Below are 24,675 nucleotides of genomic sequence, written 5' to 3'. Positions count from 1 at the left end.
TGTCCATACCCATTAGTACGGTCTTTCTGCCACCAGAAAATCATGGTAATTCTGGTGAGGCTGGAACTACACTACGGCCAGTCTCATTTCATACAGGGCACCAAGCAGCACAAGACAACAACTCATGACTGACAGACAGCATACCTGAGGAGCTGGAAGAACCAGTTTGCTTCTTTTTTTAGTGAACTCTGACACTCCACTGGTTTGAAGGATAGCTGATGGCAAATCAGATTCTTTTTTCCGTTTCAGATGTTGTTTGTCCTTTTTGCGTTCTCGTCCTTCCTTCTCACTATTACAGGGGACAAGAGTATCGTTTACAATGCTCAGAACTGTTCAGAAAAAAAAGATCCTGTACTCCAGCATATAAAAGGGGAGAGAAAGCACCAGTCTAGACCAACGGTTCTGAACAAAGGTACCACAATGTTAGCACCACTAGGTATGCAAAACCAGGTATTTAATAGGAATTCAGTGTTGAAACCATTTTGCCTTGTTGTGGCCTTTCTGACTTCTTTGCTTTATTTGTTTTTTTGACTACAGAAAAATAGTAAAAAGTAAGACTCAGAATTTTCCACAGGGTGTCTTAAGTCTAAAAAGTGTGAGAACTACTGGTCTGGAGAGTCAGAAGGCCAACAAATGAGAGAGAGACTGCAAGCCAGAGAATACTACATTTGAAAATAGTAGGATTAGGCCAGTGTTTGCTATTTCAGCTGCATTTACTGGAGAACCATTGGTGCAAGAGACCATAATTGTCTGCAGGGAGAGGCAAGAGCACTGAATTAAAAATTCTCACCCCCTCCTTTCCCCAAGAATGTTAATAGAGGCAACTCTTACATATGTTGAACGCAAGTAAGAATTTCCTCATTCTCTCACAGCTAGTAGAAAGCAGCAAAGGGGGGCAGGAACTTGGGAAATCAGACTTTGAGAAACAGCAAGAGAAACAACAGCTAAAGTTTTCTGTGAGAGGTGGGGGTAGCGTTAGCAGGGCACAGATCCAAGTTTGAATTCATATGCTACATATATCAGTTTTTATAAACAACAGTTGAATCAGGGGCTATAATTCCATCAAGAATTGCTGGTGGAGCCACTTGTGTTTCCTTCTCATGGTTCATAGCCATGAAAACCTCTTGCAAGAATTACAGCTCTGGTAATTCACAGCCTTTCTGCAATTTATGCAGTACCTAGCAGGTTGCCTGCACTGCCAATAGTTAAAACAAAAATTAATTAGTTCAAAGTCTGTAAATCACATTAGATGGACTGCTGGATCTGTTCTCAATAAATAGCACTTGACAGATGCAACTGGGGACCAAATTATACAAGCAAAAATATCAGCTTGCCAGTTAACTCTGCATTTGACAATGTGTATGTAATTTCTCAACTGAAGGTTGTCAGAAAAAGAAAACTGTAAAAAACTTAAGCAGATTCTAACTATGTTATAATCACATCAAGTGACAGAAAGATATTAAAACAGCTTGCTCAAAGTGTTGCCAACACAGAAGTCAGAGCAATTAAAAGAAAGCTGTGCCTTGTAGGAAGAAAGACGATGAAATGTTACGGACCAAGACTTTGTTTATTGATGTAAAAAAAAAGGGGTTGAACTGCCTGATGCAGGTGATTAACACATGATCCTTTCACTGGTTATCATGCAATTCTGCAACATTTGAAAAATTTGGTTCAGGAGAGTAAAAAAAGTTTGAGGGGCCTCATCTGAATGCCCAGTTAACATTCTCCCACAATGTAAATAGACACAAAAATTAGCATGCTCATTAGTATTAAGAGCCTGGGAAATGAAAAGGACTAAGTACAGTTATGTGGCACAAACCCCAGTGTGGAACACAATGTTTTGCCTCGGGGAGCCAAACACTAAAAAGCATGACTTTGAACATTCAAAGCAAACTTACGATCTTAGTTCCCCATCAAGGTCTTGCTGACGTAGCTTCCTGAAGTCTGCATCCAGCGACTGGTAATTTTCCTCTGACGTATCATAAAAACCGGGCGCAGGCTTCTTTTCAAATGGGATTTCTGCATTATAATCCACACCTCTTTTCTTTTTTCTTTTCTTCTGGATCTCAATCCCTGCAGCTCGCAATTCCCGTCTCTTCTGGAGAGCCGCAAGGCGTCTAAGGAAATGCAGCGGACATTACAGGATTTCAGTGGAAATGCTATCATTTTAACAACAGCTATGACTTAAGTACAAATGCTGTTATTTACTAAAACTTGACAGATCAGGGGTTGGCAACCTACAGCCTATGGGCTGGATCTGGCCTGCAAAGCTGTGACTTTGGTGGCATTTGATGGAGGGGAGCTCTGCCTTTGCCACACCACAGCTAGGCAGTGGGGAGAAGCAGCAGAGGTCCTAGTGCCAGCCCACCTCAGACCTGAGCTGAATAATTTTGGCCCCACATTGCCAATCTCTATGACAGAGCATAACTAAATTACATTCTTACTACATCAACACCTAGATGATCCATTTAGGCCTACAGACCCATTGCCCCAGGTACTGAGCAAATACATACAAAATCCCTCCCAGGGAGAGATTATAGTTCAAGGCCCTGATCCTGCAAAGACTTAAGCCTGTGCTTAAACTCTGCACTTTTGTCACACTGAAGTCAATGCACACAATCCTGTAATATAAAACATGCATGTATTTAGTTTCTGCAGGATGATGGTTTAAGACAAGTGCAGGTGGAGGGTGAGAGAGGAATATGCCAAGTCTATACTGGCCCCCACCTTTTCACACACACAGAGTTTGTCGGGGGGGGGGGAGAGGGGGGGTTGTGGGTTTTTTTTTAATAATTCTAAAAATATGACAGGGCACCTGATCCAAGTTTTCCTTCAAAGATGGCCAGTTTGCGTCTTTCTTTATATTATCTTAGTAGAAGTGGGCTGAAGTGATGCTGAAGTTGGAAAGAACAGTGGATTCACAAATCCACTAGGGGAGGGAGATCTACATTTGCAGGTCATGAGAAGAAACTGAAATCTCAGCGAGTCACAGAAACAGACAGGGGAGCATGGTGGATAGCGTTGTGCTTACCTAGCTTCTTCCAGCTGCTTCTCTCTTGCTTTCCGCTTGGCTTTCTTTCCCTGAGTATTAGCCAGACGAGCTCTAGCTTCTGACAGCATTTCAAGCTCATCTGCAAGAATGCAGAGAAAAAAGGTTACCAACCCTTCCACTTCATGTTGACTAAGAAGGGCCAATAACAGAACAGAAAGAAACTCTTTAGAAGCTGAAATATCAGTGTGCTGGTCGGAGCACCACGGGCCTTCTGCCTTCTTTTTCTCAACATAGTTTGCAAACCAATTCTCAACTGGGGCCAAGATTTTCAAGGGAAAAAATCATAATGTTGGATGTATTTAATTAATTGGGGGATGGGACAGGATGGGACTGATAATACGAAATGCAGCACATGCATACTAGAAGGAGAGATTGAGCAGCCCAGGATAATAAAGAACACTCCCATTTATATTTAAACCTAGACAACAAGAGATGACTTCCCAAATAGATTCATGGAATCCTATTCCCACGCTTACTAGTCATCTCTAATACCATAGGCGAGGCGTTGGGGGCAATATAGGGAGACACTTGTCCTCCCAGATTTCTGTGCTGACAGCAGGCCATGGGGCTGCAGCCTGGCTGGAGCAATGGCTCAGCAGCAGTGGAGTTGCAGTGGCAGTGCAATTTCTGTGCCAACGGCAGGGTGTGGGGCTGCAGCCCAGCTGGACCCGCTGCCCAGCAGCAGCAAAAGTGGCAGCACAGAGTTGTGCCCTCTCACTGCAGTGGCGGCACAGAGTTGTGACCCCACACTGGCAGCACTGACATGTCACCTATGTCTACTACTGTTACTGTAACAAGCACCAATATGAATCCATCTGAAGTCAAGTAACAATTTATTTATGAGACACACAAAAAAACCTAGAACTCTTGGTTCCAAAATGATATCTTTTATTAGACCAACTGGGAAATTGCAAGAAAACTGTCCTTTTCTGCAACTTTCTTGCAATTTCTCAGTTGGTCTAATAAAAGATATCATTTTGGAACCAAGAGTTCTAGTTTTTTGTATGCCTTCTTGTCTCAAACCAGCCCGGCTACCAAGTACACTCCTGAAATTATTTATAAGGAATTGGACATGAAAGCATGGCAGAGATAAGAATGATTCTGGGAGGAAAGGTAGAAGTCCAAACAAAGGAAAAACAGCCAAGGAAACAGAAAACAATGGAAGAGAGGGAAGGGGTAGGCCATCTACCCACTGGAGGAAGAGACAGCATGAGAATGAAGGACAGAAAACAGGCAGCTAAAAGACCAAGAGGTCAGATACAAAGCACAAGATAAAAACTAGGAGGAGCACAGACAGATGTCTATGAAGAAGCAAAGTGCAGAAAAGTCAAACAGAAGTCAAGGAAACTGAATTGTTCAAAAACACCGATACATGTTAACAACTTACCTTCATCCATATCAATGGGGTCTGGCCGGGCTGGTTTGGTCTCTGGATTTGGATCAATTTCTCCAGGTTTAAGTTTTCGAGGATCATCTGCAGTTTCTTCCTCATTATCTCTCTGAGCAGCTTTGTCCCTGAAAAGTAGATTAGCAAAATCAGATGAGACAATTCACTTTATACATTGGAAGAACACACAAAACTCTCTCCAAAGCCCCTGACAGCAGCCCCAGAAGAGTTAAGCCAGTAGCTCATGACTGTTATGTAACTGTTAATTGCAGCGAAGAACTGCAAGTGCTGACAACACTGGTATTTCAGCTACTGGAACACAGGTGTTTGACATTAATAAAGATAACCAAAAGAAGAAGGAACAAAGCAATTTGAACAATTCAGCACCAGCAAAAGAAAACAAGAGTGAGCTCACTTGTTAATGGCTATGCACGGAAAGGAACTGATTAAGAAAAACTGTTGCAGAATGCACAACTGAGTATCTCACTTACTTTCTTTAACCACTGATGCCTATGGCAGCACCAGTAGCAGCTTACAGAATAAGGAAACTAGGGCTACCTGCTCCATCTTCCCTGTTGGCTCATTGGAAACCGCTCCAGCGCACCGTGATGAAGCAGCATCCACCCACTTCCACACACATGCAAGCAGGCCCAAAAGCCAGATAGGCTCAGGTTCAAGCAAAAGCTGAAAAATGGCTGCAACGTCAGGAAACCCATTTGTAGCAAAATGCAACGAAAATGGGCATGTCAGTGCCTTTCCTGCTCTTTCCAAGTACCAAGAGCCATCCCCATCAAGCTAGGTGGCTCACCCTAGCAGAATACACTCTTAGAGGTAAAGCCCACTGGAAACCCCTCCAGCTGTAACAGCAGGGAAGAGAAAAAAAAGGCCTTCACACAGCCAGATGCCTACTGTCATCAGCATAGTAAGCTACAAAGGGTTTCATGCTGTGCCTTTTTAGCACAACAGAGTCACTTACAGCAGAAATTCATAGTGTTCCAAGCATTGTGCAGCTGTTCTTCCAATGATTGGGGCGATGGTCCTCCACTGGGTTGGCATTAGCTTGGCTAAATGTAACAGTTTCTCCTCCTCTTCCCGGGACCACTCAGTCTTTTTGATGCTTGGGTCCAGCCACTCGTACCTGTTACACAGTGGATAAATTAAAAAGGGCACTTCCAAGATACTTACTTATGAACTGCCACTGCTCGGATGGAGTTTCATAATCACATCACAGTTATTTCCAATCTGTGCTTTGAATAACAGTGTCCATATAAACACAGCACTTTCACACACAGAAAAAGCTCCAGAAATGTTGTCCTGTTTTCTCTCTCAGTTACTCTCATCTTCTCTCATCCCTGCCATCTTACTTTGTCAGCAACCAAGACTCAGTAATCTAGTCCATAACTAGTAATTGGACCTTAATATATGACATCCAAATGATTACAAGAGGTCCGTTGGAGTCTTGATCCTGTACCATCTGAACCATTCAGATTTCATGAGCACTATAACTAAGCAAAACAAAGTGCACATGTTTAAGTACAAACACAGTAAAGCAAAATAAAAAAAGCAAAGGCTATGGTCCTGCAGCCAAAATCTATTGCAGAAAATGTACTTAAAATGACCTTATTTAATGAATATTTGACAAATATCATCACACTCTCAAAAAACAATTTGATTTAGTCCAATAATTTGCATTTTTAAACAAGTTATTTGCATACTGTGCAGTTATTGCTATCATCTGCAATTTGAATAGTTTTCTACTTTTGCTCATAGTCCTTTTAAAGAATAAGTCCTTGCAATACCTTCAGGAAACGTAACCAATTAAAAATTTTGAAACTATTTCTTCTTCCGCTAGACCTGAACCAATAGGAAACTCAACAGTGACCTTTTAAATTCATTAATGAATGATCTTTGTCTTTGAATGCCAGTAATGGCTTTTGTCTTCTCCACTTACCATCTGGCTTTGCACTGTTTTGCTGACTTTCTATGCAACAAAGAAGCAATCCGAGACCACTGGTTTTTGCCATATTTCATTACAGCTGCTTTAAGAATTTCATCCTTAAAAAGAGAAATAGTTGTTATTACTATGGGTCAGTAGTAAACTTTATCAGAGCCAAATGCTCACTTGCAACTCAACAGGGAAATGTAGACAAGGCTTCAGCAAGGGTTAACACCTGAAGGTAGATGTGATTAATGAAGTGAAAATAGTGACAGTCATTTATTCTGAGTATACAACAGCATTTGGGGAACAGTCAGTCTCACCATTTCTCCTGTATGGTTAATTTCCATTGTTTGTGTGGGTCTTTCAAGGAGCAAGAACATCCTATTTTTAAAAAATGCACACCCGTGTAAATATCATGAAAATCAGGGCAGGTATACAGCTAAAACTGACTACTTTTTTAAAGCAGTCTTTATTTCAAGATGATGGTGTCTTTATTTTTCAGGACTGTAGTACCTGACAGTTCAAGTCATGGGTCAGAACTCCACCATGCTAGATGCTGTACAAATGCAGAGCAAAACTAGAAGCTTCAGGGATGCAACACAAATTACACAAACTTATCCCAGCTTGCCTGCACCAGGTCTGTACTAGTAGAGCTAGTGGTTTACATGCTTATATTTGCCCCTTAGGCCTACAGTAAACTTTTGTTCTCCTATAAGTGATTTAGTAAGCTATGGGAGAGGCAAAGATTTTTTGGGGGTGATTCCTTTTACTGGACAGCTGAATAGTTGGGATAAAGTTAGACGAGCTTTCAAATGCTCAAAAGCTGAAAAGCTTGTTACCCCTTTTGAGACTTTCCTGGGGGCAGAAGACAATGCTTTCCTAAATAATTGAGTGGAAACCAGAAGTCTTATTTTGTGCAGCCAAAAGCACACAAGGGGGCCATAAAAAGTGCAGTCTATGAAGTGCTCCATCGCTATTTGCTACAGCTTTGACTAAGGATATGGTGGGGCAAAATGGAAGGGCATCCACTGTTGACAACAGACAGCTGGGGTCAACATATATTCAGCACCAGTTCAGCAGCTAATGGTGCCGATCGCAGGTAAATTTTCCTAACACCGAAAAGCCCTTCCAAAGTGCGCTCTGGCTTTAACGGGAGGCTGATGAGTTTTGGTGCAGGGTATTTCAGGAGAATATTAAGTATTTAATATGAAACATGCTCTACGTATTTACTTTCATAAGCCTCAGATTCCCTTTTCTTGGTAGTTTTTATTTCTTTGCTGGCAGTTGGTAACACAGGGCCCTTCTAGATATTGAGATAAAGGTGTGATGGGATCTGATGCATGATCCATACTATCATGCCTCCTGCCACACCAGACATACATGGCAGGAAGCATGATTGTGGCATTCAACATCAGATCCAATCATGCCTTACTGCTTATGCGGGGGGACCCTGAAATCACGATGCCCAACTTCTCCTGCACTGACAAGTGGCAAGCTCCTGTGGCAGTGACCCCTGCAGCTGACGGGGCTCACAGCTGTGACAATGCGTGGGACACTGCCATGACTGCAACTCCAGCAGCTGCAGGGCTTGCAGCGTGCATGGTGCACAGCTGAGCCCCGTCACAGGGGTGGCCACATGTTCAACTAATGGTGCGATAAGAACAAGCCACGAAGCAACGGCACATATTTTATAAAATAAATTTTATGACTTATTCCTCCTTTTACCACACCAGTAATTTATGAAGCATGTGGCCGGGTCACCACTTCAGACACGATTCCCTGGTCAATTGTGTCTTAAGGGTCATGTGTAGCGGGGGGGGGGGGGGGGGGAGGGGGCGGCCCATGGGTGCAATTAACTCTGTGACAGTGAAACAGTCACAGCGGTTTTTTATCGTGACAAATCATTTGCTTCATGTCAATCATCCAGTGATGAGATCTCCAAGCCTCTATGCCAGGGGTGGGCAGGATGCGGCCCGCCAGGACATTCTATCTGACCCGTGGCGGCCCTAAATAATTTAGAAAATTAATATTAATCTGCCTCTGGCTGCCTGTCATGCGGCCCTCGATGGCTTGCCAGAACTCAGTAAGCAGCCCTCTGCCCAAAGTAATTGCCCAGCCCTGCTCTATGCCCGTCTTGGGGGTGGGGGGAGGATCCCTGAAGATGAGAGATTATTTGTGCTTTGCCCCAAAATAAGCAGCACGAAGGCTGCTTAGGCAGGAGCTGAACCAGAGGACTTCTCTTTGCAGAGGGCTGCTTTGCAGCTTCTTACTCCATATACCACCACCCCAAAGGAGGGAGACTGAGAAGTTAAAAACAAAAACTCAAAGCGGGACTAAGAATCCCTTAATCTCCCACGTGAGCCCAAGAGACCTGAGCTGCGTTTGGCCACAAGGAAGGAAAGCAGCCCAGTACAAACACACAAAGCGCATGCGCACGTCTCCCAGCCTCCTCCCCCTATAAGTGCATGCGCAGGACTCCCGGGCCCTTTTCGGCGCATGCGCTCTCGTGTAGAAGCGCCGTCCGTTGACTGGCCCCGTGGGAATCGGGAGGGTACGGGAAGGGCCTACCTCGGTGTTCCTCCACACCCCGCCTTTAATCATAATCCGCGGCATCTTGGCGGCGAAGTGGAGCGGGCTTCGCAGCGGAGAAAACCGGGGCGGACGGGGGAGAGACGCCGCCGCCGCCGCCGCCTGTGCGCAGGCCGGGATAGGATTCTGCGCAGGCTCAGTGAGGGCAACCGAGTGTCAGAGCTCTGCGCATGCGCAGCGGAGAATGTCGGCCACCGTTCGCGCATGCGCGGGCGCAGAAGGCGGGGAGAGGGGCTGAGGCGCGGAGCGAATCTAGCGCCCCCTGGCGCGCGGAGGTGATGTTGGCGCGGGGATCGCTGAAGGGCCACGTGTGTCCGTGCTCTGCCCCGCAGGTGCTTGTGCTCGCTGGCGAGGCTCCCTTGAAACCCTCGCACAAGTGCAAGCCCCAGGGCCCGCGCCATACAGCTGCCCCTGCACTGGCACCAGTGCGTGTGGGTTTGGAGGCCTGGCAACTGTAGGGCTACTGCAGACCAGGGGCAGTATTTCTGGCTCCTTGCTGGGGTCGTGGGAGCGGTCAAGGAGCTTGCCCGAGATGAAGATCCTGCGTCTGAAACCCGCCCCCACTGAATGCCCCGTCTGCCTGCTGTGGAAACCCATCTTAAAAAGCGTGTTTGCAAGACAAGGGTCTTTGGGGAAATCTGGTATCAGATTTACCCCCCCGAAAAAACCTCATCTGCTTACATCCTTAGATCACCACGGCTACAACCTACACCGTTGCAAGACAACGGGTCTGTTCTGATCCACGAGAAACGTGCGGGTGCTGGTCGGGAATGTTCGCTTCGCCCGCGCTGACATCCTTGTTTGCAACGTACCTTTTCTATGCAAGATCATTTTGTGGAAGTCCTAGAGAAGCGGGGCTGGAAGGGACCTCCGGACGTCACCTAGTCCAATCCCCTGCCTGAGGCAGGATCGTCCCTATCCAAAGCTTCCTGCGCAAAGCCGTCATCTAAATAAACTTAGTACAATTACTGTCAATCCTGATGTGACACAAGATGTAACACCCTAACTTGCCAGAGGTGCAAGAATGCAATTTGGGACATTGGGCCAATGTCCTTTAATAAAAGGTTGTTAACATTTGCTCAAGACATCCCAGGGAGAGCCACATCCCCTGCTAGAGAACGGCAATCCCTCCGTCCCTCTCAGTCTATACCAATCTGACCTTGGGGTAAAATTCCTTCCTGACCTCAAATATGACCACTGGTCTGACCCTGAGCAGAGGGGCAAGACCAGGAACTTCTGGCTTTGGTCTCAGCAGAAACATTAGCACATCCCAGCCAAAATCCTCAGCCTTCCCTGTAGCCAACACCCAATGCCTTAGAGAGGCTTAAACACATCCTGACACGTGTAGCAGTAAGGAGGGGAGCAGATTAGGGGATTCTTAGTATTACTTTCGCCCCATTTCTACCTCTGTTGGGATAATCGCATCAAGTAAGCCACCCTAAGCAACCCCTGCCATTAGAAATCCCCTGGTTCAGCCCCTGCTTAAGCAATCTTGCCACTGCACATCCTGGACATGCAAATAATGTCTACTATTGTATCTACTATTGTCTACTAATGTCTACTATTGTATCCAGAGTAAAGGGCCCAGTGGTTGGTCCCTCAAGCTGTATTTCTATTAGGAAATGAAATAGCCACTGCTTTGCTGAGCAGCCTTTGTACACTCAGTTTTAGAGGGACAGTTAAAAAAACCCCTGATAAAATGAAGTAGCTTGAAATCAGTTTGTGATCACTGCAGCACAGAAGCATTTTGAAAAATTTCAGGGTATTCCAAGATACTGCTTTACAATGGTTATTAAAATCTTACAATTATTACAGTATTCATTGCATTTTGAAGAAGCCATATTAATCTGTTTATAAAGGCAAAGCTGTAAATACTTCAATGGCTAACACTGCATTTTACCAACTTTTGAGCTAAGGTTATTTTAACACATTTAAGACTTTAATAGTGGAAATGTACATCAAAACCATGTACATTATCTGAACACAATTCTATACAAACTGATGAATAGAGATGCAGCACGTTTCCATTATTTATCTTTTCCATATGGGTAGCAGAGAGTTTTTCAAATGATATGGGCAGCAATGCAGAACATGAACTTAAGTGTATTTTTCAGAAACAGCAGTCCACGTTTATAACAGATGCAGGAATCAACTTAGTCACCTCTTCTAAAATAATTTACTTTATTTGATATAAAATCCTACATAAACAAAACTCTTCATGGGTTATGAATTTTAGTAAAAAACAAGGTACATGGGAAACAAGCAGTGCTAAGAAAAGTCTCCTTTAAATAACTATTAGCTAAAATAATAAGAAAAAATTAAAAGACCCATACTTTTTCTATGAAATGTTTATGACCCTGGAGAAGATTTTCTGGACTGGGCTGCACAATAACTAGGATAAAAGTGGTGGGCTCGGCTGGAGCCAACCACGCTTTGTAACTTGCACTTCCAACTTTTTTGGTTGCAAACAAGTTTGGTATTTATCCAGAAATGAGTTTTGAGGATGCTCAGCATCTCACAAAATTAGGCCACTAAAACGGTGGCATGCAAAATATAGACGATTATTTCTGTCAGGCTGCCTGAAAAGTAAATAAGCATCAAAAGATGCATTCACATCAGCAATTCTCAACCAGAGTGCTACGAGACACCCGCAGGAGCGCTGCGATGCCACACATTGTACTCTTGCATTAGAGTTCCCTGATAACCCTAAAGCAGGCAGGAGCTGGCTCAGGCTGTAGGTCTTCCCAGTCTGTCCCCGTTCCCACTCGACCTGGAAACAGAGGCATGAGAAAGAGGCGCACAGGTGTAACTGTTCCCGGGACTGCCAGACTGGGAAGGGCTATAGGAGGAGGTAGCTCCTGCCTGCTTTAGGTTAATGAGAGAGCCCTACACAGGAGGATCACACACAAGTGCCACGGCCATTCCCAGTCTGGCTGTGCAGCAGGTAAGTAGGGCAGTTTTATCTGGAGGCAGCAACAGCCGGTTGACAAGCACTGAGGTAAGCTGAGCCAGCAACAACAGTGGTTCTCAACTGGGAATGTTGCCACATTCAAAAAAGCAGTGGAGGGTGACTCTGGAAAGTCTTTCATTTCTCCTCTCCAAGACTGAAAAGGCAAGATGTCAACGTGGATCAGTGGCTAGTAGTCTATTGACTGGAATGCGTTTACACGTACCCTTTAACCCGCATTGTACATCTCTAAATTGGTGATTGCAATGACCTGGTTCCATAAGTTATTTTCTTAAGTCCGTCCTCTGGACACTGGTATAGAAAACCCCCAGAACAGGGATTGCAACATACAGCAAATGGGAGGAGGGATCCATTTTCAACTAATTTTTCACACAACTCTGCAATTTTTAGTTTGCAAGTTGCTGATGTGCTAGAAAGAATTGGATTAAAAATTATTTCACTTAAATATGTTTTGTCTGCACATCTCAATCATGTGGTACAGAAAAGATCAGCCTACTATAAAGGTGGGGCCTGTACTGAAAATAAGTACAGGAACTCAAATAGCACCTCACATCCTTGCTCACAAGGCAATGGTAGGTGGTGCAAAAGTGTGTTTATCAATCAGGTAGGCACTTACAGAACAACTCTTTCCTATACCAACCCTGGCCTAGATTTTCACCCTTTTCTTAAACTACATTGGGCTTTTAACAGCTTTGAGTCTTTTTAACACAGCACATGATGGAACTTAAATTGAAAATGTACATGTGTTTTACGCCCGCTTTATGCATAATCCCTTAATTTCCATTCAGTGTACTATAGCCCAGATCCCATGGATGCTTCCACAATTTTTACCATGGCAACTTTAAAATTGATGACAGTTGGCATAGTGGATGCAGGGCAAAGAACATGTTTGAAATACTGTGAACTTCCTGGAGCTTATAACCCCAAATTTTAATGAATCCTATTTTACTGTCTAGTCTTCAAACACTGCTGATTGATGGTTCTATACAAAACTGAGGATGGAAAGCATTATATTGAACTTCAGGTATCTGCAGGTTTATCCTTGTGCACTTTTATGTGCTTCTTCAAAGCATATTTATCCCTAGTGGAAAACTCACAGGAATTGCAGTGTAACTTCAAATGAGTCAGCAAGTGGCGCTTGAGGTGGCTCGATGTGCGGAAAGCAAGAGCACACTGGTTGCACGTGTACGGCCTTTCACCTGTATGAATTCGCAAGTGTTGCTTCAGGTTTCCACTGTGAGCAGTGGCATAGCCACACTCTTGACACCTGTAGGTTTTGACAGACAATGGTGATTGCTCTTGGAGCTTGGTACCATCTATATGTGTAACCAGATGCTGCTTGAGGGTTTGCCATTTGTCTGTTGAATAGTCACAGGTTTTACATTTGAAGAGCTCCGTGTTGAAATGCAGGAGCTTGTGTCGATTTAGGTGACTTGTGGTACGAAACTTCTTCTCACAAATATCACAGGCGTGGGGTTTTTCACCTGTGTGAATCATGACGTGGAGCTTAAGGTTACTTAAAATGTATGTCGTGTAATTGCATTCTGCACACTTGTAGTATTGGGCTTGACTTTGTGATGGCAGAGCATTTTTGCTTTCTTTGCCCCTGTAAAGATCCATCGGTTTCTCAAAGCTTTCTGGGCTGAACATGGAATGGACACGCTCCAAGTCTTCCACAGAACTAAGATCATTTCTTCTTAGAGTTGTGCCCTGAGTTTTACACTGCTTTTTAATACGTTTTGAACTGTTCCCTAAATACAGGTAAGAATCATCATATTTACGACATTCCTGTAAGTGCATGTAGCTATGTCTCCGCAAATGGCTAGAGGTCCGAAACATCTTGCTGCATTCATTACACTCAAATGGTTTTTCACCAGTGTGTGTCCTCAAATGCAGCTTAAGGTTGCTATACATGTAAGTGGCATAATCACAGTGCTGACACCTGAACAGTTTGAAAGAAGTCCTACTGGGTGACCTTGTGGCATTAGGCGTAACACTTTCCAGAGGCTCATAATTTGTAACAATTTCATTACGTCCTGGAACTTGTGAAGGAGTGACCTCTTGAGACAACTGCGGCAACACAAAATCATGCTGGTAAGTATTAGGAAGATTTTCTGATCCATTGTCTACAATAGACAGATTGCTACTTTGCTGCTGGCTACTTTTGCAAAATTGTGTGTCGAACCTTGTATTCATATCCCTCTGGAGATCACTCTCCTGTTCAAACTCTGATCCTGAAGCTAAGTCCAGGTGTGTTTCATTAACCAAGTGATCATCATCACTATTGTTGGAAGCAGAAGGAGGAATCTGATCCTTTGGGAAATCTCCGTCATCTCCATATGCTTCACTTCTATGACAGTTGTCGCCCTCATTCATGTAAGCATAACTTTCAACTTGCTTGTGAAATTTCTTATGAAAGCGTAGGTGTCCTTTAGTGTAAAATACAATGTTACACTGATCACATGTATAACTCTTTGAAGGTCTTTCATTTCTCCTCTCCAGGACTGAAAAGCTGAGGTGTTGACGGACTCTGCACAATTCTTTGCCAGCATGTATACTTCTGTGCCGCTTTAAGCCGCTTGTACTTGTGAATGCTGACTGGCAAAATTCACAGGAATATGGTTTGGCCCCCGTATGCATGTAGCTGTGTCTTATCATGCTTGCAAAATACAGCGAGAAAAAATTACAGAACCTGCACTTATACAGCTCATAGCCAGCATGCCAGTACATGTGATTCAGCATATAAGACAAGCTAATGCAGGAATAGTCACGCTCAGGACACCAATAAGGAGGTGTGTCTCTATGTCCCTTCACGTGATGAATAAAAACCTTAGGATTTGGTGAAGCAAAGAGACACACTTTGTAAGAAAAAAATGTGGGAGTATCTATCGTTTTAAAATCCCTTCCAATTTTGATGAAAAATTTCTCATATTTACTTTCCTTTTTCTTATCCAAAGATTGTGCTTGCGCTGTGTTTTTTCCATCTTTTGCAATGTTCGCTTCGTTATATTTTCTTATATATTTTAACCCTGCCTTATGAAATGCAAGGTGGAATTTAAGGTTGACAAAAAAGAAAAAGGTTCTTTGGCAAAAGCAGCATTTGTGTATTTTTTTATCTTGATGCACTGAGTAAACATGTTTCTTTAGAAGATTGGTACATTTATATGCAGAGCTACAAAACCTGCATTTGAAATTCAGCCTCTTCTTATGCTTATATGCAGACAATCTCAGAGAAAGTGTTTTGCTGTTGTACTCATCGTCTAGTAGCAATGTCTCTTCTTGCTGTTTTACATCCAGTTGTTTTACATGTTTTGTAATCACATGAGACATATCAAGATTTTCTGAGCTTTCCATTTCTCTAGAAGATGAAGGTAATGATAGATGAACACGGTCTTCAGAAATAATGGATTCAATACCATTCATTGCTGATTCACCTGCATTTTCTGGCAAATCCTCCAATATAGAAGAGTCTTCATTATCAACTGGGGCAGAAGTACTTTGAACACTCTCTCTTTCTTCTACAACATTTAGATCTTCTTGAATGCCATTAAGTTTTCCAGAATTTAGAGTTTCATCTTCAGAACCACATTCCTTTCTTGTTCTGTCTTCAGCTTCATTATTTTTGTTCTCTGAAGGGGAAAGATCTGAAAAGAAAACACATGTGACACTTTACCTGAGTCTCTCACAACCTATCAGGATATGTTATGCTCAAAGTTATCAACAGCATCAGTGGAGGAGGAGGCAAACAGAGGGAGACCGAAGGCAAAAGCAGAGACTATGTGAGTACTAGCAAGAGCTGTTGTTCAGAATAGAATAGAGAAGGAGTCAGCAACTTCCTTTTGGGTGGGGATCATTTTAATGGAGCTAGCTTAAAAAGCAGGCTGCTTCCAATCTAGCCTGTCACCGCTCCACTTATCCCAGCTGTTATATGGGTGAAGCCCCCTACTGCTAAAACACTGCAGAAGTCCCCCAGCTCTGGAGGCCCAATAAAATAGCTCTGTGCGGACAGATCCACCTTGTGAGCCAGCGTGCCAACCCCTGCAAAGGGAATGCTACTAGCTGATGCCATAAAGGGGTAAGATAGTTTCACCATATTTTTACAGCCAGCTGTAATAGCAATGAAACACCATAACACTGAGGAGTGATTTAGTTACCTTTCTTCACAACCTGTATCTCACCCTTCCTGGTGGGCAACGTTTGGTACTAAAATTATGCCCTGAGAAGTATATACAGGGTGTGTGTACATAAAATACTTTGCTGTGCAGCAGACTAATCTACTGCGCAGTAAAGCATCACCATCTACATGTGCACACCATTTACTGCACACTAGTGTACTGTGGTTGCCAATTTAGTGTGCAGTAGCGCATGTGTAGACTGCTGACCAGGAGGAAATTGCTCCCGATCAGCCCAGACAGCAGCCGGTGAGGAAGTTGTCCCTTCCGCCAGGTAGCTGTTTCCCAGCCCCATGCTCCAATCCACAGACTGGGGCTAGAAAAATGTCCCCAGGTGTTGCTTCCCAGCCCCATTCTCTTATTAGCAGATCAGGACATGGGGGGTGTAAAATGTACCCTCCCCCAGCTGCTGCTTCCCAGCCCCATGCCCTGATCTGCGGATGTAGGGGCTTTACAGAACAGGATGTAGATGTGCCCATAGTATAGGAAAGGTGTTTGGTATGGTTCCTCAAATAATATGGATAACATGTTTGGCCTACACTATACCTGCGAATTTAGTCCTGGTTGTCTGGGCAGTATGGTGTTTGGTTTTCCCCCAATCCTTTCTATACTATAATTTTACTTTCTTCTGTTTTCTGTTTCTCTATTTTTCTCAACCCTTTCTATGTAACTTAAAAGAGAATTAAGCTTAGGTTTGTCACTATATATTTACGTATGTTCATATGGGGCTTAGAATTTCACCCACCACCTAGTAATCAGAGGATTAATCCTACTGGCTGCCAAGCATGACAGTGAGGAATAACAAGATACTTTCCTCTGCAGAGTCTGGGAAAGAGCTCGGTACCAAAAGTATTACCAAGGTACTGCCCTAAATTCTTCCTAGTCTCCCTTTTATATCAGTGTCTAGCCCGGGGCGGGCAATTATATTGGGCGGAGGGCCGCTTACTGAGTTTTGGCAAGCCATCGAGGTCCACATGACAGGCAGCCAGGGGCAGATATATATTAATTTTCTACATTTTTTAGGGGCCCTGCAGGCCAGATAGAATGGCCTGGCGGGCTGCATCCTGCCCACGGGCCACATTTTGCCCACCCCGGTCTAGCCAGTGGATGCCTGATATGAAACTTTCTGATCTTTGCTAGAATTGCTTGGCCCCAGGAGCTGGGAATGGGGGAGGAGAAACTACTTATAACTGTGCCACCCTCCCAGCTGCAGTGAGGGAGGCAATGTTTTGCTACTCACTACACTTTCACTCAGATTTCTGGCTGAGGAAAAGGGGGAGAAGTGTTTCAGCTTCTTTTCCCATACCCTAGCTTTCAGATTTGAATCTCTCAATCATGAACAAATATCAAACCAATATCATTTTAGCTGATGCAGGCTTCCGGAAAACAAAAATGACAGCTAGACTGTGGTCAGTATTCACTCTGCTGAAATGTGTGTGATCTTTCAGCAAGGGCAGACACATTGATGCCATCCAGGTATTCAGGAAAGTAGAAGTGCTTTGGTTTGATATCGGTTCATATGTGATAGGCAATCTATACAAACATAAGGGCTGGAAACTGAATTGCAAAAAACCCCCAAAAGCTTAGATTCTGCAAAAAAGTACTGATAGTCTTCCTGGAAAGTTTAAAACTTGTTTCAAAGAGGAAGCTTTCAACTCTTCATAGAAATCTTAGAAAGTTAGGGTTGGAGGGGACCTGATGAGGTCATCTAGTCCAACCCCCTGCTCAAAGCAGGACCATCTCCAACTAAATCATCCCAAAGCTTTTGTCTAACCAGTCTTAAAAACCTCCAAGGATAGAGATTTGACCACCTCTCTAGGTAACCTGTTCCAGTGTTTTACTATTCTCCAAGTGAGAAAATTCCTCCTAATATCTAACCTAAACTTCCCTTGCTGCAACTTGAGACCATTGCTCCTTGCTCTGTCATCTGTCACCGCTGAGAACAGTCCAGCTCCGTCCTCTTGTGAACCCCCCTTCAGGAAGTTGAAGGCTGCTATAAAATCCCCTCAGTCTCCTCTTCTCCAGACTAAATAAGCCCAGCTCCCTCAGCCTCTCTTCATAAGTCATGTCCCTCAGCCCCCTCACCATTCCTGCTGCCCTCTACCAGACCCTCCCTCTCCAACCTCTCCACATCCTTTCTGTAGTGGGGGGCCCAAAACTGAACACAGTACTCCAGATGTGGCCCTCACCAGTACTGAATAGAAGAAAATAATCATTTCTCTTGACCTACTGGGAACACTCCTACTGATGCAGCCCAGTATGCCGCAAGCCTTCTTGGCAACAAGGGCACACTGTTGGCTCATATCCAGCTGACTGTCCACAGTAACCCCCAGGTCCTTTTCTGCAGATCTGCTGCCCAGCCACTCAGCCCCCAGCCTGTACCGGTGCATGGGAGTGTTCTGTCCTAAGTGCAGGACTTTGAACTTGTCCTTGCTGAACCTCATGAGATTCCTTTTAGCCTACTCCTCCAAATTGTCTAGGTCTCTCTGAATCCTAGCCCTGCCCTCCAGCATATCTATTACTCCCCCCAGCTTGGTGTTCTCTGCTAAGTTGCTGAGGGTGCACTCTATGCAATCTTCTAGATCATCTACTTTACTTCTGGTAAGTAAAATGAGTTACCTTCAGTGTTAACACATGTCTCCATATCCGTGCAATGGGTTTTTGGTGGGTTTTCTTGACTGCTGTTGTTTTCATTAGTCCTTAGTTCCTTTTCATTTGTAAATGCTGTTCCCAAAATCACCTGTCCATTTGTCAGACTGTCCCCACCCTCATTTTCAGCACGCGACAGAAAAAAAAGAACCTTTGGAGAATTGTCATCATTCTCGTGTCCTTTGCCTTCAGCACACTTGCTTATATCCACAGGGTCTATTCTGGACGTTGATGTGGAAGGTGATGTAGAAGCCTCATAATTTGGACTGGATTTACTAGAGCTCAGAGCATCCAGATCAGTTACCAAAACTTGGGTGGAACGTTTCTCACACACACGCAAAGAAACCTGCTCTTCCTCTGGATATTTCACAGTGTTTTCCGTATTCAAAGTGGTCTCCTCTTCCTCCTGACTCTCTAAAATTTCCTCTGGATATTTTACAACATTGTCTTCATTCAAAATGGTCTCCTCTTCCTCCTGACTCTTTAAAATTTCATCTGGATATTTTACAACGTTGTCCTCATTCAGAGTAATCTCCTCTTCCTCCTTTCTTAAAATTTCCTTTGGATATTGTACAACACAGCAGGCCTCATTCAAAGTGCTGAAATGTGTGACATTGTCCTCATTCAAAGTGCTCTCCTCTTCCTGACTCCTTATAATGTTATCATCATCTGAAGGCCTCTGCTCTTCCTCTGTGTTTTTTATGGTGCTGACATTATTCAAAGCAGTTTCCTCTTCCTTCTCCTGACTGTTCAAATTGTTACCTGTTGAGACTTCCTGTTCTTCATCTTCTATAAAATCATCATCACTCAGCACTAAGATAGTTATTGGGAGGTCGATTTCAAAGACATCAGACTCTGAGGGCAGAAAAAGACAGTGTTAGCAACCGTTCCAAAACTCCCAGATAACCCCAGTTCCCTTCGCTTTGAGTCAAACAGAAATTGAACTGTCATCTGGCAGTCGTTAGGTTTAGTGTCCCCATCTCTCAAACAACCTTGTTTCCTCATCCATGTGTCATAGCCAGTTAACTACACACCACTTCTTTGCCACCTGCTGGTTTGCCAGCTACACCTCCCAAGTCCACCCTATAATGTCACTCCCAATGGGGAGCATGAAAACTGTTAATATTATTATAATACTGCTTAGGGGCTACATAAGTCCCCTGCAGTTCAGTGGCAGAATCCTTCTCTGCCATGCAGGACACCTGGGTTTGATTCACAGACACATATACAACTATAGCCACTGAGGCAGTGAATGTCTAGACTCAGTCAGGACGTTGCATTTTGTCTAAAGGGGGGCTTGACAGTTTGGGCAGCCTCCACCCCTGCCTATGTTTATGCACTGAAGGTCTGGGTGACTTCTCATGCACACACCGTGACCCAGACTGACTGATGGTTGTTTGCTACTAGTGGCCACTACTGAAATTACAAACCTGCTGTGTTAAGTATTAAGTGCACCTGCCCCAAGGCAGCTTATAATTTAAATTTGTAAAACAGCAAAAGAGTGGGAGGGGATGTACAGAGAGGGAAAGTCATCTGCTTCAGGTTATGCAAGGAGTCAGCAGCAGGGCCAGAACAGAACTTGAAAATCAAAATTACACACGTGAGTTTCTTCATACTTGTTCTGCCCTTCTCTCACCAAATAAAAAGCAGAGGTCAACTTATTATCTAAGGTGACTAATTAAACTCTTTGGGGAGTTGAGCAAAGATTTCTTAGGTGTCCGCAGAGAATCAGGCATTCATAAAATACTGCACAGATAAGCCAGTATTTTTTCCCCCTATTTTAGGGCCACTTGCTTGCGAATGGGACTGGGCACGGTTCTTGTTATGATGTAACCCAGGGGGCTTCATATGTGCTTATGAAGAGACAGATGGCTCCTGGCTTTACTCAGGAGAAGTGAAGCAGATATACTTTTTAGATAGATAGCGTATATCTATACAGGTTTCTGTTGCTTTATGTGGGTTCTGTATGAGCAAATTCGCTCTTATGCGACGACCCTTTTTATACCCAAAATCTGTTATACGCAAGGTAAATTCACTCTTATGTGACAGGTGTGGTGGAAGTCCGTCACTCAGGGTAGCTGGAGCTCATGCTTCTGCAGCTGCAGCTGCCCTGGGAGCAGCGCAACGCCACGTGCATCCCGACACAGGGTGGGGAGGGGCCACAATGCAGCCTAGCAGTGCTGCTCCCGGGGCAGTTGCAGCCGGGCGCAAAGCACAGCGTGCAATGGCAGCTGCCTGTCTGCTGTTGGCGAGTACCAAAATTGGCTTCTAAAAGTGGTAGAAATGGGTCTGGGGGTCAGTACAGTTGAGGTCTTGGAATATATTGCTATTTGTTACATTGTAAAGTGGGCTGCCTTTATTTCATAGACATTAGGGCTGGAAGGGACCTTGGAAGATCATCGAGTCCAGCCCCTGCCCAAAGGGCAGGAAGTCAGCCGGGTTCATAGGATCCCAGCAAGATGAGCATCCAGTTTGTTCTTGAAGGTGTTCAATGTAGGCGCTTGAACCACCTCCAGTGGCAGGCTGTTCCAGACCTTGGGGGCTCAGACAGTAAAGAAATTCTTCCTTATGTCCAGCCTGAAACGGTCTTGTAGTAGTTTATGACCGTTCGACCTAGTCGTCATCCCTTGGGGCGCTCTGGTGAACAAACATTCCCCCAGATACTGGTGGTCACCCCTGATAAACTTGTAGGTGGCCATCAGATCACCCCTGAGCCTGCGCTTTTCCAGGCTAAAGAGCCCCAGGGCTCTCAGCCTGTCATCGTAGGGTCTGCTTCCCTGACCTCTGATCATGCACATGGCTCTTCTCTGGACTCTCTCAAGCTTCTCCACATCCTTTTTGAATTGTGGAGCCCAAAACTGGACGCAGTACTCCAGCTGCGGCCTCACTAAGGCCGAGTACAAGGGGAGAATGACATCCCAGGATTTGCTTGAGAAGCATCTATGGATGCAAGCCAGCGTTTTGGTCGCTTTACTAGCCACAGCATCGCACTGCAGGCTCACGTTCATCTTGTGGTCAATGATGGGGTACCCCGAAGTCTCTCTCTTCCTTAGTGCTAGCCAACATAGCACTGCCGAGCCTATAAGGATGCTGTGGGTTTTTCTTCCCAAGGTGGAGAACCTTGCATTTATCGGTGTTGAACACCAAGGTGGAGAACCTTGCATTTATTGGCATTGAACACTCAAATATGCTAATTTGAGTTATGCGCTGTCTTCCAGGAACGCATGTACAGCATAAAGCAAGGGAAACCTGCATCTATATAGATCTATCTATCTATAGATAGATAAAATGTGGCTTGTATCCCTGTAAAACAAGTTTTTATGATATTGCATTATCTGCTTTACTTAATTTGACCAAAGCCATAAGCAGTCTGACCCTCCATAACCTGTGTCAAGAGTGACGAAGCCCTTGCCGAGTGATCCCAGCAAGACTTAAACCGGGAGACAACAACCGGCTGACTTGATGCTGCCCGGTCTTAGTTCTTGTGAGAGCCACTGAAGGTTTCATCACAGCAAGCGCCAGGCCCAGGCCCACCTGCAAGCAAACGGCCCTAAACCAGGGGAAAATACTATTGGATTAAAGGGAAATTAGTTTTATTTGTGTGTGTGTGTGTGTGTAGGTGTGTGTATATACACGTGTGTGTGGGTGTGTGAGATGTGCACAAGTGTGTGTAAATGTGTGTAAACCCAAAAGCTTGCTAAGAATTTTTCCAGCTTTCTTAGTCGGTCCAATGAAAGGTATCAGATGTACCCAAAGAGGCGTGTGTATCTAAATACGTATACGTGTGTGGATGCACATCCGTGTGTGTTTGTATAACTGTGTCAACACACGCCCCACCCTGTGCACGCGGGTCTACACGTGTGTGCTCCGACCCCACCCCAGCCTCTCCAGTGACGCCGCAGCCCGGCACGCGCGGGGTTAAGCTCCCGCGTGCGCACACGTCACATCTCATTTGCATACCCCGCGCGGAGCTGCACTGCGGCTGCGCAGGAGGGATGCGGAGGGGGGGTGGCCGCCGCTCCGACCCGCGCACGCGTGGGGGAGGGGCCGCGCGCGCCCCGCTCATGTTGGCGGCGGCCGGCTCCGCTCGCCCCGCGGGGAGGCAGCCGCTTCCATGGCGCCGGACACCTACCGCAGCCGCTCACCAGCTCCGGGCGCCCCTGCTCCTCCATGGCCGCCCGCAGCGGCGTCCGCACCCGAGCCTGGCGGCTGGTAGTGCGCATGCGCCCTCCCTCTAACTGCACATGCGCATTGCCCTCCCCCATGTGGGGGCCTGAGTCCCTCGAATAGCGCGGCGGCAGCTCTGCTCGTGCAATGCGCATGCGCATATCGCCCGGTTCCCGCCACCATCGTTCCTGTGAAAAACTTAGCTTTTTAAAAAACCTATATATTTTAAAATGTCATATATTAAAAAATATATATATATACTTTTATAATATTACATTCTATAATTTTAAAATATAAATATTTTTGTATATGTGCATATAAATATATAAATAAAATACAAATATATTTTAAAATATATTTTAAAATATATACATTAATTTTTAAATATTTCATTCTAGATTTTAAAAATATAAATATATTTTTATATCTGTGCATATAATAAAATATAAATACATATTTTAATATATTTTAAATTAGAAATATAATTGTATAATATTACATTCTATAATTTTAAAATATAAGTATAGAGGAAAGAAAGAGCTACGTTTTTCACATTCCCGAAGTGCAGACTTCTAGAACATCGCCAGAAATCATGAGAGCTGGCAACACTGCGGGTCCTGGTTGAGAAGGGATTTGGGGATAAAGTTGGGCAGCTTCTTCTGCTGAGGTGGGGGATGGGTGAAGCCCTGGTTGGACCTGCTGCCTGGCTGGCAGTTTCTGGGGTCCACTGCCTGCAAAGTTCATGCAGCCCCTCTTTCCTTGCACCTTAGCATCATCAGAGCCACATTTACTGGGCCAGGCCTTAGGCCTGTCATGCCCCATCTCCCGCGTAGCGCAGCAGCAAGGCGCGCACTGAAAGGGAGAGCGAGCAGGGCTGACCAGGGTTTTGTTCCCTGCCTCTCCCACCTGCAGCTGCCAGCATTTAAGTGCTTCAAAGCTCCGATGCACTGTGCCCCTTGCTCCCATGCTCCCAAGCAACAGTTGCTCCTTTCCTCCAAAAATTTATCCAAGCCCTTTTTGGGATCTGGCTAAGCCAGAGATGGGCAATTATTTCAGCTGCTTAATGAGTTTTGGTGAGCTTGTTGAGGGCCGTGCACAGAAATCTTTCAGAAGATGTAATTTTAACAAATTATAGATAAATGATATCCTAAAAAGCAGACATCTGCTATATTTTAATATTTCAAAAAATATTTTTTGTCCCGATACATACAAAATGAGGGTTGGAGGGGACCTCAGGAGGTCACATCTATTCCAACCCCTGCTCAAAGCAGGACCAGCCCCAGCTACATCATCCCAGGCAAAGCTTTGTTGAGCTGGGCCTTAAAAACCTCGGAGGATGGAGATTGCAACACCTCTCTGGGTAACCTGTTCCAATATTTTACTACCCTCATCCGAAAGTTTTTCCTTGTATCTAACCTAAACTTCCCTTGCTGCAACTTGAGCCTATTGCTCCTTGTTCTGTCATCTGCCACCGCTGAGAGCAGTCCAGCTGCAATGAGCAGTGTTTGACTATGTTTGAGCAGTGCATGAGTTCATGTCTGAGGGTATGCTTGAGCAGTGGATATAGAGGCAATTGCATAACTCAAAACAGTCTTACTCTTGTATGTGTGGGGATTGTGTGGCTGGCCCTGTGGCACTCTGCATGGCACTGAGCCCTATTGCAAGGAAAATTAAATTTGGTCATGTTAAGTTGGCCGAACTTAGTATCATAGTACTTAGGGTCGGAAGGGACCTAAACAGATCATCAGGTCC

At 44.6% G+C, this 24,675-nt stretch overlaps 2 protein-coding genes across 2 annotated transcripts in view; both read right to left on the bottom strand.

Annotated features, from left to right (window-relative positions):
* Positions 1–9,113, bottom strand: part of CDC5L (cell division cycle 5 like) — a 50,160-nt gene extending 41,047 nt beyond the window's left edge. Inside the window, exons 1-7 of the mRNA XM_006259375.4 lie at positions 8,947–9,113; positions 6,391–6,494; positions 5,416–5,577; positions 4,440–4,567; positions 3,032–3,131; positions 1,899–2,117; positions 145–289 (exon numbers count right to left, since the gene is read on the bottom strand). Of these exons, the coding sequence (XP_006259437.1) occupies positions 145–289; positions 1,899–2,117; positions 3,032–3,131; positions 4,440–4,567; positions 5,416–5,577; positions 6,391–6,494; positions 8,947–8,991 (903 nt within the window). The 5' untranslated portion in view covers positions 8,992–9,113. The remainder of the gene's footprint in view (positions 1–144; positions 290–1,898; positions 2,118–3,031; positions 3,132–4,439; positions 4,568–5,415; positions 5,578–6,390; positions 6,495–8,946) is intronic.
* A 2,011-nt stretch (positions 9,114–11,124) lies between these two features.
* Positions 11,125–22,976, bottom strand: LOC102572454 (zinc finger protein 107). The gene is made up of 3 exons (XM_014608425.3): positions 22,889–22,976; positions 18,727–19,611; positions 11,125–15,579 (listed from the first exon to the last, which is right to left on the bottom strand). Exons 1-3 carry the CDS (start codon positions 22,926–22,928, stop codon positions 12,956–12,958), a joined length of 3,549 nt encoding a protein of 1,182 aa, XP_014463911.2. The 5' UTR covers positions 22,929–22,976; the 3' UTR covers positions 11,125–12,955.
* Between the last annotated feature and the right edge of the window lie 1,699 nt (positions 22,977–24,675).

Source organism: Alligator mississippiensis, chromosome 1 (genome assembly GCF_030867095.1).
Source record: "Alligator mississippiensis isolate rAllMis1 chromosome 1, rAllMis1, whole genome shotgun sequence".
NCBI lineage: Eukaryota > Metazoa > Chordata > Crocodylia > Alligatoridae > Alligator > Alligator mississippiensis.
Note: the sequence above shows the minus strand (reverse complement) of the source record. Positions and strands in the feature narration are given on the sequence as shown.

Excerpts from the sequence above, each read along its gene's own strand:
- LOC102572454 (XM_014608425.3), bottom strand. The coding sequence starts at position 22,928 with ATGGAGGAGCAGGGGCGCCCGGAGCTGGTGAGCGGCTGCG. Across the intron at positions 19,612-22,888 it reads GGAGCTGGTGAGCGGCTGCG|AGTCTGATGTCTTTGAAATC; the intron begins GTAGGTGTCCGG and ends TTCTGCCCTCAG. Across the intron at positions 15,580-18,726 it reads GACATGTGTTAACACTGAAG|ATCTTTCCCCTTCAGAGAAC; the intron begins GTAACTCATTTT and ends TTTTCTTTTCAG.